The following is a 17173-nucleotide window of genomic DNA, read 5'->3' on the forward strand; positions in this document are numbered from 1 at the left end:
GCCCCACGTATAGAGCCCTATTGGTCCTCTAACAGTTCAAGACCCGCCTCGAGCCTTTAGTCCCGCCCCGAAGCCAAAAATTGGCCGTCGTGTCTCCACCCCCCATGCTCATTGGTCAGGCTGGCCGCTGGTGACAGTGAGTGGCAGACGCCGGGCCTAGCTCTCTGGGTCGGGCCGAGTCCAACGGAGCCTTGGGAGCCCCTGAAATCACCGGGGTCACGGTTCCTGAGGTGAAACGCGAGACGGGTTACTGGTATCTCAGGGCCTGGACCGGACCTGGCCGAAGGTGCCCGCGGAGACCTAAGTGAGCTCGCGGCGGGTAACGGGGAACGGAGGAAGGGGCGCCGCGGGCGGGGCGGAGGCGCGCAGCCGGAATGTTTTGATAGCAAGGGGCGCGCGGGCTGCGGGGCCGCGCGCGAGCGGCGGGGCCGCGCGCAAGGTTGTCCGCTGTAGGGAGCCGAGCCCTTGGCCGGGAGACGGGCCACCCTGGGGCCCGCTGGGCTCAGGTCGCTGCTGCTGGGTGTGGGGAGGCAACCCAGCCCACCTGGGGTATCCGCCGTCGGACTGGCTCCTTCCTCCAACATCCGCGGGAACCCTTGAGCCTAGGCCCGGCCGGCTGGGGTTCCACGGGCCCTGGGTCCACATTGCCCAGGTGAGTGGTGAGTTCCCTGAGGGTTTGGTCAGTTCCTTTGGACCCAGGGCTCTCACTAACCCAGGGAATCCCACCGGAGCCAGGCTGGGCTGTGCTACAGGGCCCCAGGGTCTACACTGACTGGGTGAGTGCCACCTAGACCATGCCTGGCTCCGTGGACCTATGGAACACACAGTTCGCCCGGGATCTGGATCTACACTGACCCAGTCAGGACCTCCTATCCAGGAGCCATGCCTGCCTGCAGCGCCTTCAGTGCTACAAAAGCAGGGGAAGGGGGTTGGCCAAAAAGGTCTTCTTGGGTTTTGGGCTTTGTGGACCTGTTGGCCTAATTTCTAAGGCTAAAGTGGAGCAATGGAGAGACAGTCCAGAGGGCATTACTGATCTCAGGCCTGTAGTGACTCAGTCTTCACAGCTTCAATAAGCCACCTCTTGAGTTGAATGAGTGGTCCTCTATAGCACTACCAGAGGAAATGCATAACCCTAGGCTGCAAGGGTGCCGCCCTGTTCCATGCTTGGCCCCCTCTTAGTGGGGGTTGGGTGGGTGCCTGGGAAGATTCGTTTTTTTTCTGTCGCCACTCCCCACTCTCTGGGGCCTGACACCTTCTTCTCCGGCAGCTGCAGAGCCAGGACGTCAAGGGCTGTAGGGCAGAAGACTTTGTCCATGGAGCTGGTAAGTCCATGTGCTTATTTCAAACCTCTGTTTACAAAGTGCTTCCAAACTGCTAGTCCCTTGGGAGACCAGGTTTCTCCAGGAGGGCAGGGAGAGGACCCCTTCTCTCCACTAATAGAAGATAAAACAGCTCCCCCAAAGGGGCATTGTCTAGCTTCAGGCCAGTAAGGCCTCAGCAGACACTTAGTAACGGCTCTGGAAATGACTGACCTCATTGGTCAGTTAAGGTCTTCCAAGCCCTGAGCTTGCTGTTCTCCTTTCATTACTACTCCTTCTCTGTCTTTGAGTCAAGAAGACTGGTAGTGGAAACCAAGGATTCTTTCTCACTCCTGGTCTAGTAGGCAGGACAGCAGACAAGCAGCACGGGGAACTTACTCTGGGTCTCTTCTTTCTCTTTACTGGTAGGTGGATAAGGTGGACAGGGGGCGGTGGTGATGGCGCAGTTTGACACTGAATACCAGCGCCTAGAGGCCTCCTACAGCGATTCACCCCCAGGAGAGGAGGACCTGTTGGTGCACGTCCCTGAGGGGAGCAAGTGTGAGTTCTTGACCATGACAGCCAGAGCTGGGGCATGGGGGAGAGTTGGTGGAAGAACACTATGGGAGCAAGGGGCTTACCTTCCTTCAGGGCTCTGACATCTCTGCTCCTGTGCCCACAGCACCTTGGCACCACATCGAAAACCTTGACCTCTTCTTCTCTCGAATATCCTTTGTGTGTCTATTGGAGCTGTGGGACCTTTAGCCCCTCTCTAAGCCAGACCCCTGATGGGAAGTTGGGGTGGGTTTGACTCCAATCCCTATAAAGGGGATGGAACTCTTGAGGTTAAAAAAGGTTGGAGAAATAATGTTGTAAGTAATGATACCCCACATTTACTAAGAGCTATGTGCCTTTTACTTTATGGTGTTAATTTATAAAGAACCTCTCTAAGAGTGATACTCCTTTTTGATGGGATGCTAATAACCATAATAAGTAATGTCTTTTAACTCATTCTGTGTCAGCTCTGTGTTAAATACTTTACCTGCATTATCTTAGACCTAATAATCTGATGAGACAGGTGCTGTTATTCCCAATATACCACTGGAGACAAAAGCTTAAAGAGGTTAAGTACTTGGCCAAAATTACACAGCTAGAAAGTCATAGAGCCAGGACTTAAACTCAGCTATAACACCAAAGTCTGTGCTCTTAATTGCCGTGTCTACCAGCCACTTTTTCTTAAGAATTACACGTTTATAATCTACACCAGAAGAATGGCTTCACTTGTATGCTCATTGGGGAGATCTTCGAGCTTATGTAAGTATAAAAAGGGATGGATGATTTGGTGAAGGACTACAACTCAGTCTTTGCTCTCCTTGAGCTCACCTCTGGCCCTGCCTGCCAATGCATCTCAGTCCTAGGCTCAAAATTCTGTAAACATTTGTATTTCAGGGACTGGATATGGCACCAAAATTTATAGCCTTCACCTTTTTTATCTCCCATGTAAGGAAAGCTTCCCAAGTTCTCTCTCTTCCATGAAGAGAACTCAGACTTGATCATTTCATCAGAGCTCCATTGGAATGGGCATGGTTCAGTCAGAGAAGCCAGTTGCTTGAGGAATGTGTCTCTCTTCTGCCTCGATTGCACCTTAGGTCTGCTGCTGGGCAGAGTGCCTTCTAAGACGAAGGAGCCATAGGGCCTTGCCAAAAAGGAAGGGATTAGGAAGCCCTCTCTCAGTAAGAAAAGAGTTCAAGTCCCCAAAAGGTTTCTAACTACCATCTCAAAAGGAAATCAGGGACCAGGAACCAGTGACAATAATCATAAGACTTTCAAAAGAGTCCAGTAAGCAGTGGCAGAGATTACTATGAGGCAAAAGCAGGCTGATTTCATAGGGCCTAAGGCTAAGAGCAAAAAAATAGGAGCTGGTTTATGGGGCTGAGCAGTAGAGAGAGCCCACTGGGAATTCTCCAGTCCCTCCATTTCCGAGAGGTTGCTCTCTAATCTTGTTCTGTGCTTCCAGACTCCTCTCTTTCCTATGTTATTTCACTGGTGCCTCTCTGACTCTTGGGCTGCGCCCACTCTTCCTGACTCCCCAGGCAGTTCCTCTTTGTGGTTGCTTTCACCACCTTTCTGGTCAGCTGTGTGGACTATGACATCTTATTTGCCAACAAGATGGTGAACCACAGTCTTCACCCTACTGAGCCCGTCAAGGTGACTCTGCCAGATGCCTTTTTGCCTGCCCAAGTCTGTAATGCCAGGTAAGGGCTGCAGGTCAGAGGGCATCAGAGCCTGTAGTCCTGCTTGCAGGTGGGGAATGGAGTGGAATGTGAGGCAGTAACACATTCCCTAGAACACAGACTCAGGCTTAGCCTTGCTGAATCCTCCAGGAGAGCAGCATGTCTGCCAAGACTCCTTAAGGGTACCCTTTCTTCCCTTATTTGACCCTACCAGAATTCAGGAAAATGGCTCCCTCATCACAATCCTGGTTATTGCTGCTGTCTTCTGGGTTCACCGGCTTATCAAGTTCATCTATAACATTTGCTGCTACTGGGAGATCCACTCTTTCTACCTGCATGCTCTGCGCATCCCCATGGTGAGACTGGGAAGTTGGGCAGTTAGCACCACAGCCCAAGATGTCTTCTGTAGCTTGGGATGGGTGGGGTGCATTCCTGGGCATTAGGCATCCTCAGCTGTCATTCGCAGGTCAGGGAGCAGCTGCTTAAGGGCTCCACTCAGCTAACCACAGGACCCCTGAGCCTCACAGCTAATGCAGGGCAAGGGTCAAGGCAACCATTCCACCTTCCATACCTGTCTCTTCCCCATCCCACAGTCTGCCCTTCCATACTGCACGTGGCAGGAAGTGCAGGCCCGTATTGTGCAGACCCAGAAAGAGCACCAGATCTGCATCCACAAGCGTGAGCTGACAGAGCTGGACATCTACCACCGTATCCTCCGCTTCCAGAACTACATGGTGGCGCTGGTGAACAAATCCCTCCTGCCCCTGCGCTTCCGCCTGCCTGGCCTTGGGGAGGCTGTCTTCTTCACCCGTGGCCTCAAGTACAACTTTGAGCTGATCCTCTTCTGGGGACCTGGCTCTCTGTTTCTCAATGAGTGGAGCCTCAAGGCTGAGTACAAACGTGGGGGGCAGCGGCTAGAACTGGCCCAGCGCCTCAGCAATCGCATCCTGTGGATTGGCATCGCCAACTTCCTGCTGTGCCCCCTCATCCTCATCTGGCAGATCCTCTATGCCTTCTTCAGCTATGCTGAGGTGCTGAAGCGGGAGCCTGGGGCCCTAGGAGCACGTTGCTGGTCACTCTATGGCCGCTGCTACCTCCGCCACTTCAACGAGCTGGAGCATGAGCTGCAGTCCCGCCTGAACCGTGGCTACAAGCCCGCCTCCAAGTACATGAATTGCTTCTTGTCACCTCTGCTGACACTGCTGGCCAAGAATGGCGCCTTCTTTGCTGGCTCCATCCTGGCCGTGCTAATTGCCCTCACCATCTACGATGAAGATGTATTAGCTGTGGAACACGTCCTCACCACCGTCACACTCCTGGGGGTCACTGTGACCGTGTGCAGGTGGGCAGGGTAGGAGGTGGGAGCAAGCTGACTAGCATTCCCTGGCAAGGGTGACATCTCACTATAACCCTGATCCCATAGGTCCTTTATCCCGGACCAGCACATGGTGTTCTGCCCTGAGCAGCTGCTCCGCGTGATCCTCGCTCACATCCACTACATGCCTGACCACTGGCAGGGTAATGCCCACCGCTCGCAGACCCGGGACGAGTTTGCCCAGCTCTTCCAGTACAAGGCAGTGAGTGGAGTTGGAGTTAGGGCCTGCTAGAAACTGGCTGATAGCTCGGTGGTGAGGGCTAGGATCCTTCCTGCTCTCATGACCTTGGTCCCTTCCCTTTTAGGTGTTCATCTTGGAGGAGCTACTGAGCCCCATTGTCACACCCCTCATCCTCATCTTCTGCCTGCGTCCACGGGCCCTGGAGATTATAGACTTCTTTCGCAATTTCACTGTGGAGGTTGTTGGTGTTGGAGATACCTGCTCCTTTGCCCAGATGGATGTTCGCCAGCATGGGCATCCCCAGGTACTGGGAAAGGAGGGGGCAGGTGACCAGAGGTGGTGCTGGCAAAATGCAAAAAGGTACCCCTTCTGAGCCAACACATCACAAAAAGGCAGCCCTGTACCAGGACACACACTGCTTGATAAACTGGAGCCTGGGCTGGATTTTAGCCTTAAATTTGCACCCTTGGCCAAGAAGTTCCCTTGAGAAAACCACAAGCCAAGCAATTAGCCCAGCATGTGGCCACTCCTGGGGTGGGCACCAGGGCCCCTGGACAAGATACAGCAGTGCATTGCTGTCTCTGTCCTCCAGGGGCAAAGCTTCCCCACTAGCAGGAAAGGTACAAAAAGGACTATTCTCACTGTGGCTTCTATTGTGCAGTGGCTATCCGCTGGTCAGACCGAAGCCTCAGTGTACCAGCAAGCAGAGGATGGGAAAACAGAGTTGTCACTCATGCACTTTGCCATCACCAACCCTGGCTGGCAGCCACCACGTGAGAGCACGGCCTTCCTGGGTTTCCTCAAAGAGCAGGTTCAACGGGATGGAGCAGCCGCTGGTCTTGCCCAAGGGGGTCTACTCCCTGAAAATGCCCTCTTTACGTCCATCCAGTCCTTACAATCTGAGTCTGAGGTATGTTCCTGGGGACTGGGAGGTGATGGGGAGAGTGGACTCCAAGAGCTGGAGTTGAGAACTATGCATGGGGTGGAAGGACCTACCCTATGGTTTTCCTTCTCTATGTTCAGTCTGTGGCATTGGGCGCTGATGTGCAGAATACTGAGGGCCCCAGAGGCTTCCCTCCTACCCTGAGAGTTCTCACTCCTTTCTTTCATAGCCACTGAGCCTTATTGCAAATGTGGTAGCTGGCTCATCCTGCCGGGGCACCTCACTGCCCAGAGATCTGCAGAGTTCCAGACACAGGGCTGAAGTTGCCTCTGCCCTGCGCTCCTTCTCCCCTCTGCAACCTGGTCAGGCTCCCACGGGCCGAGCTCCCAGTACCATGACAGGCTCTGGGTGAGTAGAGGTGGGCTAAGATGGGAGGGCATAGCATTTTGTGTGGGTCTCAGAAATGTTGATGACTGCTGTCTGTTTGTGCTGGGAGGGACAGGATGGATGCCAGGACAGCCAGCTCTGGGAGCAGTGTGTGGGAAGGACAGATGCAGAGCCTGGTGCTGTCAGAATATGCATCCACTGAGATGAGCCTGCACGCCCTCTATATGCACCAGGTGAGTAGGCAGCAAGGGGCAAGGCCATAGAACCAAGGTAGCAGTTGAAAAATAGAAAATAGAGAGTTTTAGACATGGAGAAGCAAGACATAGGTTCAAATCCCTGCTCTGCCATTTACCTGCTCTACAGTTTCCATTCCAACATATACCCTCTTACTATCCATTTAGCCAAGCTTATTCTCAGAAAGGGCCTTTACACACTGTGGTTTCCCCTGCTAAGAATCCCTTTCCCTGAGATATTCAGATGGCTCCTTCCTTCTCCTTATTCAGGTCTCTGCTCTTACCTTTTCCATGAGACCATCTCTGGCCACACTGAGTAAAAGCCTCCCTTGCCCACCTTTCTGAATCTCCCTGCTCTGTTTTCCTCCATAGCATTTAGCACCATCTGACATACTGTATTTTTTCCTTGTTTCTTTGTTTATTGTCTTTTCTCTGCCCTCCCTCAATCCCGAGTATATAAGCCCCACATGGGCTGGGATGTTTGTCTGTTTTACCCTGCTATATTCCCAGCACCTAAAAGAGTGCCTGGCACTTAGATCCACAGTTTGTTCTTGAATCAAATGACTAGGTACAGTGAGTGCTATTATAACTTTTGCACAGCTCATTCCAGGTGTCTGCTAAGAATTTAACCTGTAAAACATCGTATGTATGTTATACACTATTAACACAATAGGTACTCTGGGTCAGTGATTCTAGATGAGGTGCTATAAATGGGAACTGGCTGATACCATGGTGAGGAGCAGCTGTTTCAGACATATCCTTTTGTTCACAACTAATGAGCCCCCCACTTCTCAGCTCCACAAGCAGCAGGCCCAGGCTGAACCTGAGCGGCATGTGTGGCACCGTCAGGAGAGTGATGACAGTGGGGAGAGTGCCCCTGAAGAGGGGGGAGAGGGCGCCCGGCACCCGCAACCTATTCCCCGCTCTGCCAGCTATCCCTGTGCTGCACCCCGGCCTGGAGCACCTGAGACCACTGCCCTGCAAGGGGGCTTCCAGAGACGCTACGGGGGCATCACAGGTATCCAGTGGCATACAGGAGGACACGGCCTTCAGGAAAGGGTAGTTCTTTTGTGCCTCTTGGTGAAGAAAGAGGTCAGAGGGACCAGGCCAAGGAGAATAACCCCTCCCTGCCCCCACCCAGGGCTGCCCCAGAATCCTTCTCGTTTGTATTCATTCTAAGAGTATGTTTATTTGTGTCTCTAGATCCTGGCACAGTGCCCCGGGCTCCCTCTCACTTCTCTCGGCTGCCCCTTGGAGGGTGGGCTGAAGATGGACAGTCAGCATCAAGGCACCCAGAGCCCGTGCCCGAGGAGGGCTCAGAGGATGAGCTTCCCCCTCAGGTGCACAAGGTAAGGGCTCCAGGACCTGATAACTGTGAGAAGTAGCAACTTCCAGGCTGAGGTCAAAGCTTCTCATGCAAAGGAAGGTGGGCCTCTCAAGCAAAGATACTGCACCCTCCCCTCCGACATATACTCCCCTTTCTTCCTTCACCTGCTCTGAAATCCAGGGCTTGATTTTTTCCTTTATCTTCAGACATCTGTTGGGTTAGCAGATAGCTGAAGACTATCTCTACTGCCAACCCTTTTCTCTCCACAGGTATAGACAAGGTTGAGGAGGGTCCCTATGCCCCAGGATGGAGGCATCTGTTGCCCTGCCATCCCATCCGCTTGCCATGGAGGGCTTCTCTGAGTGCTGCCTGGCTCAACGCGTGTGGTGTTTGTGTATCCGTGCCTGGCCAAGGGAGGTGCCAATACTGTGCTCGCCAGAGCCCCAGGAGAGAAATTGGGGGCCTAGGAACCAGGGCACACAGGACTCTAGCCTCATCCCCAAGAACCCACTTGGCTCAGAGTGTGGTGCTAGAAACTGGTCCCCAGCCCAGCCCCAGTACTGCCACCTTTGCACCTGCCCCTACAACTCTCCAGAGGACTGCCCACCACAGAAGCTGCCAACCAGGGAGAACCTGTGCCAACTGTGGAGTGGGGAGGTTGGGCCTGGACCCTCAGCCTCTGTGGTCTCCCTCTCCTCACCCTGAACAGATGAGCAGCTCAGGCTGTGGCCCTTACCTCACCCCCGGTTCTCTCCCAGTGCTGCAGCCTGCTCACCCCTCCCCTTCCTGCACATCATTGGCATGTGAGCTACTTGCTGTGGTTCTGTTCGCTTGCTCCCCTTCTGTTCAGCTTTTGATTTGTATTGGCGTAGAGGTCCTAGCTCCCAGCTCCTCTCACTCTTTTGACACTAAAAAGGATGGTTTCTAAATTACAGGAGCAGGATGGAAATTTTTTGCTGCCCTGTCCAATTTTTTGGATGGGCCCTTGGGAAACTCAGGCCTTGCTGGCCCCCATTACGCTTATTGTACCCCCATTCCCCACCACCACTACCACACCTGCACAAGGGACAGGGTTGGAGTGTGCCCTGGCCTGTCTACCTCCCAGCAAGAGAGCTCTGGCCTGCCTCCCGCTGTCCCCTAGAGGGGGACAAAGGGGCGGCGGGATGGCTTCGCCCTAGGCTTTGGGCTGCCACATTGCATGCTGGGACCCAGCTCTCACCCTCTGCCCCACCCCTCACTCAGCTCCGGTCCGCTGAGGGTGAGAAGTGAATTGCTCTGCCTGAACTCACAGCCGAACGTGGTGGGGACTGTGTACAGCTTGATTACCCTTAATAAAGAAGGGACTTTGACCAGGTCGCAGTCGTGTCGCGTGTGGCTAGGGTTCTGGTCGCAGTCGTGTTGCGTGTGACCCCTACCGGTGGCTGGGGACCGGGACAGGCCCTGTGGGAAAGTGGGCCTATGCAGTGGGTGGGACAACTGAGCTAGCTGTCTTGGCGGAAGGGCCATTCCCCGTCCAAGACTCCCTGGAGGTCAAGGTCTTCCGGAGGCGCGGTCAGATTTCCCGCTCTGGGCAAGTGACCAAGCTGACTCCGTGTTTCTATTTTTCCTTCCCAGTGAGCACCACTAACCCCCGCCCCTTCGGTGACATTTGGCCAATGGGGATCCTGGGTAGGGACTGGGCGGTTACGGTGGGTGGAGCTGCTGCTAACAGGAGCTGCTGGGGTCGGACTGTGAACATACTAGCGGGCCGGGCTTAGCGGGAGGGTCGCGGCAGGGAGCCGGCAGCGGACTGGAGGAGACGCCTACGTGACTTGCGTGAGTGCGTGGCGGCTGCGCGTGCGCGAAGCGAGTGGGCGGTGTGGCTGGGTCCACGTGCGTCCGTGACTGTGACCCCCGCAGCTTCATGACCCGGGATTCCCGGGCATCGGTGCCCCTCCCGGAGCTGCCGGTCCTGCTCTCCCGTCCCGCAGTCCCCGCAGCCTCAGCCTGCGGCCACGCACTGCCATGGTGACTGTGGGCAACTACTGCGAGGCCGAAGGGCCGGCGGGGCCGGCCTGGGTGAACGGTGGCCTGAGCCCCTGCTTCTTCTTCACCCTCATGCCCTCGATGTTGATGGCCCTGGGGGCTCTGGCCTTGGTGCTGGCCCTTCCCTGCAAGCGTGGGGAGCGGCCTGCTGTCCCTGATGCGCTCTCTTGGGGGCCTGGCCCTCGTGTCACTCCCTACGTGCTGCAGCTGCTTCTGGCCACACTTCAGGTGGCCTTGCCCCTGGCTGGCCTGGTTGGTCGAGTGGGCACTGCCCTGGCGGCCCCCCTGCCAGGTTACCTACTGCTGGCTTCCATACTGGGGACTCTGGCCAGTGCCTGTGGCTTGGGGCTGCTCCTCATGGAACGGAGCCAGGCACGGCAGAAGCTAGCAATGGGCGCCTGGATCAAATTCAGTCACAGCCCGGGTCTCCTGCTCCTCTGGACTGTGGCGTTTGCAGTGGAGAACCTGGCCCTGGTATCTTGGAACAGCCCACAATGGTGGTGGGCAAGGGCGGACTTGGGCCAGCAGGTGAGGCACCTCACGGGGAAAGGGGAAGCATGGGTGGCAGAGGTTGGTAAGAAAGATGTCAAGTCTGGTTATACTGGCTTTGGGATGACTCTAATAAAGGGAAGAAGGGAGGGGCTGGTGCTGGCTGGGAGCTGATAGCCAGCTGGTGGGGCTTGTCTGTGCTGAGTCATTGTGGCTTTTTTTCCCCAGTCCATTATTTTAGATGCTGGGCCTCTAAGGAGGACCAGGGTGCAAGCCCTACACCAGCCCCCAGCCCTATTACAAGTAGTAACCATGGGATTTGGCCCTGTTTGATACTCTCCCCACATGTGTTTCATTCTAGGTTCAGTTTAGCCTGTGGGTGCTGCGGTATGTGGTCTCTGGAGGGCTTTTTGTCCTGGGGCTCTGGGCCCCTGGACTTCGTCCCCAGTCCTACTCATTTCGGGTCAATGAAGAAGATCCAGATGTAGAGAGGAGCCAGGTACACCTCAATTTCTGAACCTTAGGGTCCATCTTAATTTCATTTGCTGTCATCATTTTTCCCCATCATAATAAACTCTTTCTTTCCCAAATTTCATGTGCCTTGTTAGCCTTTGTGACCCCATCAGGGATTACTTGTGGGTCCAAGATGCCTGGGAGCTGTAATCCCATACATTTTCTCTAGGAAGTATCTGGTTAGTGCACTTCTTTATGATTTCTGAGCTTCCCTCTTCTTTGTTCACCACCCTAGGTTCAGTCAACAGAAGGGCCACCTCGGTCTACCTGGCGAGACCTTGGCAGGAAGCTCCGCCTACTAAGTAGCTACCTGTGGCCTCGGGGGAGTCCAGCTCTGCAGCTTGTTGTGCTCATCTGCCTGGGGCTCATGGTGTTGGACCGGGGACTGAATGTGTTAGTCCCCATCTTCTATAGGGACATAGGTGAGGGGGAGAAAGAGTGCTGCTAGCACAGCGCTCTGGTCCTTCATTGGCCTAGTGGTTGGGGGTCCCTAACCTAGGGCAGTGCAACAGAGTTGAAAGCTGGATGCTCAGAAAGAAGCTATGGCTGGTGCCTGGGGCATTCTCTCCTGAAGAGTGCCCTATGGGCCTTAAGTGGGCTTTGACTCATTTTCTCCATAGTGAACTTGCTGACCGAGAAGGCACCTTGGCACTCCCTGGCCTGGACTGTTACCACCTACGTCTTCCTCAGGTTCCTCCAGGGGGGTGGCACTGGTAGTACAGGTATGAGGGACTCTCACCCTGGTTGGTACTGGCCTTTCCCCCTCCTCCCTATTAATAGTCCCCTCCCACAGGCATTCCTCCCCTGGGCTCTTTGGGGCTTTCTGACCTTTCACATCTGGGTGCAGGGCTGATGTTATTGTCTCCTTAGCCTTACTGAAGCCTCCCCTGGCTCCCCCCAGGCTTTGTGAGCAACCTTCGCACCTTCCTGTGGATCAAGGTGCAGCAGTTCACATCGAGGCAGGTAGAGCTGCGCCTCTTCTCCCACCTTCATGCACTCTCACTGCGCTGGCACCTGGGGCGTCGCACAGGGGAAGTGCTGCGGGTTGTGGACCGTGGCACATCCAGTGTCACTGGGCTGCTCAGGTACGAAGCCCTAGAAAGGGAGTGTGGGAGGGTGGGGCTGGAAAAGCAGGGATGGAAGGGCTGTCAGATCAGACCCAGCTTGAGGAGCTGTCCCTCCACCTTCTTTCTTTCTTTTTTTTCCTTAAATATGTTTTAATTGACTTTTTAAGAGAGAGGAAGGGAGAGGGATAGAGAGATAGAAACATCAGTGAGAAACATCATCCATCGGCTGCCCCCAGCATTCCCCCTACTGAGGATCCAGCCTGAAACCTGGGCATGTGCCCTGACCGGGAATCAAATCAGCAACCTCTTGGTTCAGTGCTCAGCCACTGAACCACAATGGCTGGGCCCTCTTTCTTTTTCTAATAAGATTACTTATTACTTACATATGCTCTCATAATAACTTAAAGTAGATTGAGAGCAAGTCTCTTGAATTCTTTTCACTTCTCCAGAAGTTCCCATTGCATTTAGTATGTTGAGTTCTGCTTCTTTGCATTTTTACATGTATATGTGCAGACTCCCAGAACTAAAGTGGTATCGTGCAAGTTTTTCCTAAAACAAATGTTATCATGATATAGGTGTCATCCTCAGAGTTGCATTGTTAACAAAACATTATGGAGATGTTTCTCATTCAAACATGAAGATCTCCCCCCTTGGTTATGACTGACTCAGAGGATCCTATAGTTTGGACGTGTCGTGTTTCATTTAGCCATGCACCTCTTGAAGGGCATTTAGCTTGATTCCAGTCTGTTGCTGTTGAAAACAAAACACCACACTGAAACTCCTAGACGTAGAGTTGCTGGCTCCGAGCCCCTAAACCTTTCTTTGTCACTTGATTTCCCCTCCCAGCTACCTGGTATTTAACGTTATCCCCACGCTGGTTGACATCATCATTGGCATCATCTACTTCAGCATGTTCTTCAATGCCTGGTTTGGCCTCATTGTGTTCCTGTGCATGAGTCTTTACCTCAGTGAGTGCTACTTGGTAAAACCAGCTCCCTGAACTCTCCAAGGGCTCCCTTGAGCATAAGTCCTGACCCCACTTGGGTGACCCAGTTTGGAAGGCTGTAGATGAGTATGCTTGAATAGTCTCTTGCTGCTGCCCAACATGGTGGGTGGGCATGCTCCTCTGCCAAGGGAACCTTAGCTCAACCTGGGTGGAGGACCAGGACATCCTGGTCACATTAGGTGCCCGTTGTGGATACAGGTCAAGGACAAACTTCACTATGTAACAGATGCAGCTTGCTTTGATTTGTTCATCAAAAGCAATGAGGCTTTGTACAGGCTGCAAAGATATCCTGGACACAGCCCCTTCCCCCAGGGAGCCTAGGGTGCTCTCCCTTCAGAATCTGGGTCCCTGGACTGTAGTGTAGGGTTAGCGTGTAGTAGGCAGCAGACATACATATGTGGCTGTTGGGAGTGATGTCTTGATCTCTTCTCCTTTCCCTCCTCCTTTCTCTCTAGCCCTGACCATCGTGATCACTGAGTGGAGAACAAAGTTTCGACGTGATATGAACACACAGGAGAATGCTACCCGGGCACAGGCCGTGGACTCTTTGATAAACTTTGAGACGGTAACAGAGGCCTCAGTGGCAGTGGTGTGAGGCATGGAAATGTGGAGGAGTGTGCTTGAGACTACTGGGGCTGCAGAGGAGCTGGGAGTGCGAGATGTACTGTTTAAAATTAGGAAGGAGGGATTGGGGACCTGGAGGCAGCGGTCCAGGTGCTGAATGCTGCAGCCATGTCAAACAACAGTGCTTTGGATTCATCAGGTGAAGTACTACAATGCGGAAGGTTATGAAGTGGATCGCTATCGAGAGGCCATCATTAAATATCAGGTGAGGACACTAGCTTGAGGCCTACTGACAGCAATGGCCTGGACTTGTGGAATTGCCAGGGCTGAGAAGAGTAAAATTTGGGCTGTGAGACTGAAGGTGCCTGGACCTAGGTTTGGATTTGGTGATGGTCAGCACATATATGACATTCCTGTCTCCCGTGTTACTTCCCCAGGGTTTGGAGTGGAAGTCAAGCGCTTCACTGGTTTTACTAAATCAGACTCAGAATCTAGTGATTGGATTTGGGCTCCTCGCTGGCTCACTGCTTTGCGCATACTTCGTCAGTGAGCAGAAGCTACAGGTGAGGGAATTGTGCTGGGGACAGGGAAGAGGGGCCTGGGGCCTATGTCTGGGCCACCAGGCTCCTGGGTGGGAAGTGGAAAGATGACAGAAGCAGGCAAGGTGACAACCCGAAGGCCTCTTGTGACGTGGTCCTCTTCCTGGATCACCACAGATTGGGGACTTTGTACTCTTTGGCACTTACATCATCCAGCTATACATGCCCCTCAACTGGTTTGGCACCTACTACAGGTAACCTGATCCCTGGCCTTCACCTGTCTACTGCATTGTTATTTCCCCAGCTCTTCACAGAGCTCCAACCATTACTCTTCTTGCAGGATGATCCAGACTAACTTCATTGACATGGAGAACATGTTTGACCTGCTGAAAGAGGAGACAGAAGTGAGTGGAGAGAGAGGAGTGGGGTTTTTAGGGAGTGGGAGCCAGCATGGTGTTTCTTGCATCTGGAGAATACCAGACCTGTAATACTGCGACACATTGGTGGCATTCTCCCAGGTGAAGGACCTTCCTGGAGCAGGGCCCCTTCATTTTCAGAGGGGCCAGATTGAGTTTGAGAATGTGCACTTCAGCTACAGTGATGGGTGAGCCCCTCCCCTTTGCCCCCTTTCTCACTGTCCACTTACACACTGCCTTCCTGCCCCTCATCCCTGCTTCTCAGCCACCCTTGCTTCTTGGGAAGAGAGCCCAAGCAGGGTAGGGTCAGGGCCTAGGAACAGCTCTAGTGATGGAAGGGGGCACTGGGAGTTTAGCAGACCTGCTGACCATTCCCACTCTTCCTTGCAGGCGGGAGACCCTGCAGGATGTGTCCTTCACTGTGATGCCTGGACAGACCCTGGCCCTGGTAAGAGGAGACCTAGCCACTTGGCCCAGCCCTTATTCCAGTACCCGTGGTAGCTTGTTACCCAGGCTGGGAGTTAGAGAGCCCTGTGAATGTGGCAGCCTCCATGGACATTAGTGGCCTCTTGGAGAAAAAGCCTTAAAGCCAATGGACCTAAGAATGGTTTCCCTCTGTTTCCAATGCAATAGGTGGGCCCATCTGGAGCAGGGAAAAGCACAATTTTGCGTCTGCTCTTTCGCTTCTATGACATCAGCTCTGGCTGCATCCGAATAGATGGTCAGGACATTTCACAGGTGAGGTTGTTTTGGGAGGAAACTGTCATCTAAGGGTCTGTGTGTAAAAGAATGGTAAGTCCTCAGCATCAAGGGAGAGAAGGAGATGTCATTTCTGCAAAAAGCTGGGGCAAGAGACCTTAGCCTTTTCAGCACCATCTGATCCACACGATACACAAGAAAAAGAGTCATGAGAATCACTGGTATGGTTACTGTACAGGGTACAAAGATCTGTAGCAGTCTAGAGAAGCAGGGAGAGAAAGTGAATTTTCTCTTTATTGATAGGGAAACAGACTCAGAGAGGTTGAGTGATTTGCCCACACAGCTAGGGTTTGGGATGGTAGTGGCGGGAATTTTACCCAGGGCCTTTCGTCTCATGTGCTTTCCACCAGCCCATCCTTCCTCCCAGGCCTGGGGGGGATCTCACAGGCCAAGGCATGTGGTCTCTTGGCCCCAGGTGACCCAGGCCTCCCTCCGGTCTCACATTGGAGTCGTGCCCCAGGACACTGTCCTCTTCAATGACACCATTGCCAACAACATTCGCTATGGCCGCATCACAGCTGGGAATGACGAGGTGGAGGCTGCCGCCAAGGCTGCAGGCATCCATGACTCCATTATGTCTTTCCCTGACGGTGAGCCTCCCTGGCCCAGTTTAACCGTTACTCCCTCTGACCTCTGTTCCATCACTTCCTTGCGGTTTCTGGTCACAGAAACCAAGTTTATCATGTGTGACTTGAGGGAGGTGGGCAATATCCACAGGGTATGAGACGCAGGTGGGCGAGCGGGGACTGAAGCTGAGCGGCGGGGAGAAGCAGCGTGCCGCCATTGCCCGCACCATTCTCAAAGCCCCCGACATCATTCTGCTGGATGAGGTGAGGGCCCTGGGCAGCCTTCACCCCTCCCTTCTGCCCTGCCTGTGTGCACGCCATTCCTGCTGGGCACCGTTTTCCATCTGGGGGAGAGATCACGAATCCATGTTTCACAAAACACCTTACAGTTCTCAAGCGCAAACAAGGTTCTTTTTGATACCTGAGGCCTGAGCCAGCAACTTGCCTATCCTTCTTCCCCCGGGGGATTTGGGTGGCAAGGGCAGTTTTACCCAGACCTTCTCTGTAGGCAACGTCGGCACTGGATACATCTAATGAGAGGGCCATCCAGGCTTCTCTGGCCAAAGTCTGTGCCAACCGCACCACCATCGTAGTAGCACACAGGTATAGGACCGGGACAGCAGGCAGCGGGGCCCATTTTTGGTGGTGTGGTGGGTAACTGGTCTCTGACTTCTCAGGCTCTCAACTGTGGTCAACGCTGACCAGATCCTCGTCATCAAGGAGGGCTGCATTGTGGAGAGAGGACGGTAAGGGACACACCAGGATGAACAGGGCTGACCTCTGAATTGTGGGCCCAGGATACAGTTGTGAAGTCCCAGGGGCCTCTGGAGGAGCTGTCTCTCACCAAACCCATCATCTTTGTGGGGTGGCAGCAAGGACTCTTATGGTAAAACTGATCTTTGTGATTTACACTTTCCTCCTTGCCCCAGGCACGACTCTCTGTTGTCCCGAGGCGGGGTATATGCTGATATGTGGCGGCTACAGCAGCAGGTTCAGGATGAAATCTCTGAAGACACCAAGCCCTAGTCTAAGGCATGGTCACCAAAGTTGTGGCCACTTCTTCCCAAAGGGTAACTCAGAGGGAATAAGATGTATCCTTCTTCCCTGGCATATTTCACCCTGGTCTTGGGGTGCTGTGCTAGCTATAGTGAGGGAAAAGGACCTTTCAGTAAAGCACTTTTTGAGGAAATAAAAGTGTGGACTGTGGTAGGATCACTGACTTTGTGGTGTGGCATATTGCAGTAGACCTCTACCCTTAGATCAGGTAAGCATTCTTGACAGGACTCTACTGGTTTTGGATGGAAAAGAAAA

At 53.6% G+C, this 17173-nt stretch overlaps 2 protein-coding genes across 12 annotated transcripts; both read left to right on the top strand.

The window, feature by feature from the left end:
- Nucleotides 1-104: 104 nt before the first annotated feature.
- Nucleotides 105-9272, top strand: ATG9A (autophagy related 9A; the record flags this gene model as incomplete). Of its 11 annotated transcripts, none has more annotated exons than XM_081142248.1 (16): nt 105-304; nt 1268-1322; nt 1728-1859; nt 1981-2024; nt 2548-2612; nt 3392-3553; nt 3747-3888; nt 4126-4874; nt 4956-5109; nt 5213-5392; nt 5750-5998; nt 6201-6379; nt 6474-6591; nt 7387-7609; nt 7795-7940; nt 8188-9272. In XM_081142248.1, the coding sequence occupies exons 3-16, from the start codon at nt 1757-1759 to the stop codon at nt 8191-8193; spliced, it is 2520 nt and encodes an 839-aa protein (XP_080998374.1). In that variant the 5' UTR covers nt 105-304; nt 1268-1322; nt 1728-1756. The 11 variants fall into 11 exon arrangements, with proteins under 11 accessions (XP_080998374.1, XP_080998369.1, XP_080998378.1 ...); XM_081142243.1 differs by having other exon boundaries at nt 147-304; nt 6468-6591; XM_081142247.1 differs by having other exon boundaries at nt 231-319; nt 6468-6591.
- Nucleotides 9273-9603: 331 nt separating this feature from the next.
- On the top strand, nt 9604-17068 carry ABCB6 (ATP binding cassette subfamily B member 6 (LAN blood group)). Its single transcript, XM_081143153.1, has 19 exons — nt 9604-10471; nt 10794-10931; nt 11181-11367; nt 11566-11667; nt 11847-12030; nt 12859-12980; nt 13474-13583; nt 13782-13847; nt 14020-14145; nt 14299-14375; nt 14462-14525; nt 14640-14725; nt 14928-14985; nt 15171-15275; nt 15712-15886; nt 16014-16126; nt 16371-16465; nt 16540-16608; nt 16792-17068. Exons 1-19 carry the CDS (start codon nt 9923-9925, stop codon nt 16886-16888), a joined length of 2523 nt encoding a protein of 840 aa, XP_080999279.1. The 5' UTR covers nt 9604-9922; the 3' UTR covers nt 16889-17068.
- The last annotated feature ends 105 nt before the right edge of the window (nt 17069-17173 follow it).

The sequence above is a fragment of the Miniopterus schreibersii genome (genome assembly GCF_964146895.1).
Source record: "Miniopterus schreibersii genome assembly, chromosome: 7".
NCBI lineage: Eukaryota > Metazoa > Chordata > Mammalia > Chiroptera > Miniopteridae > Miniopterus > Miniopterus schreibersii.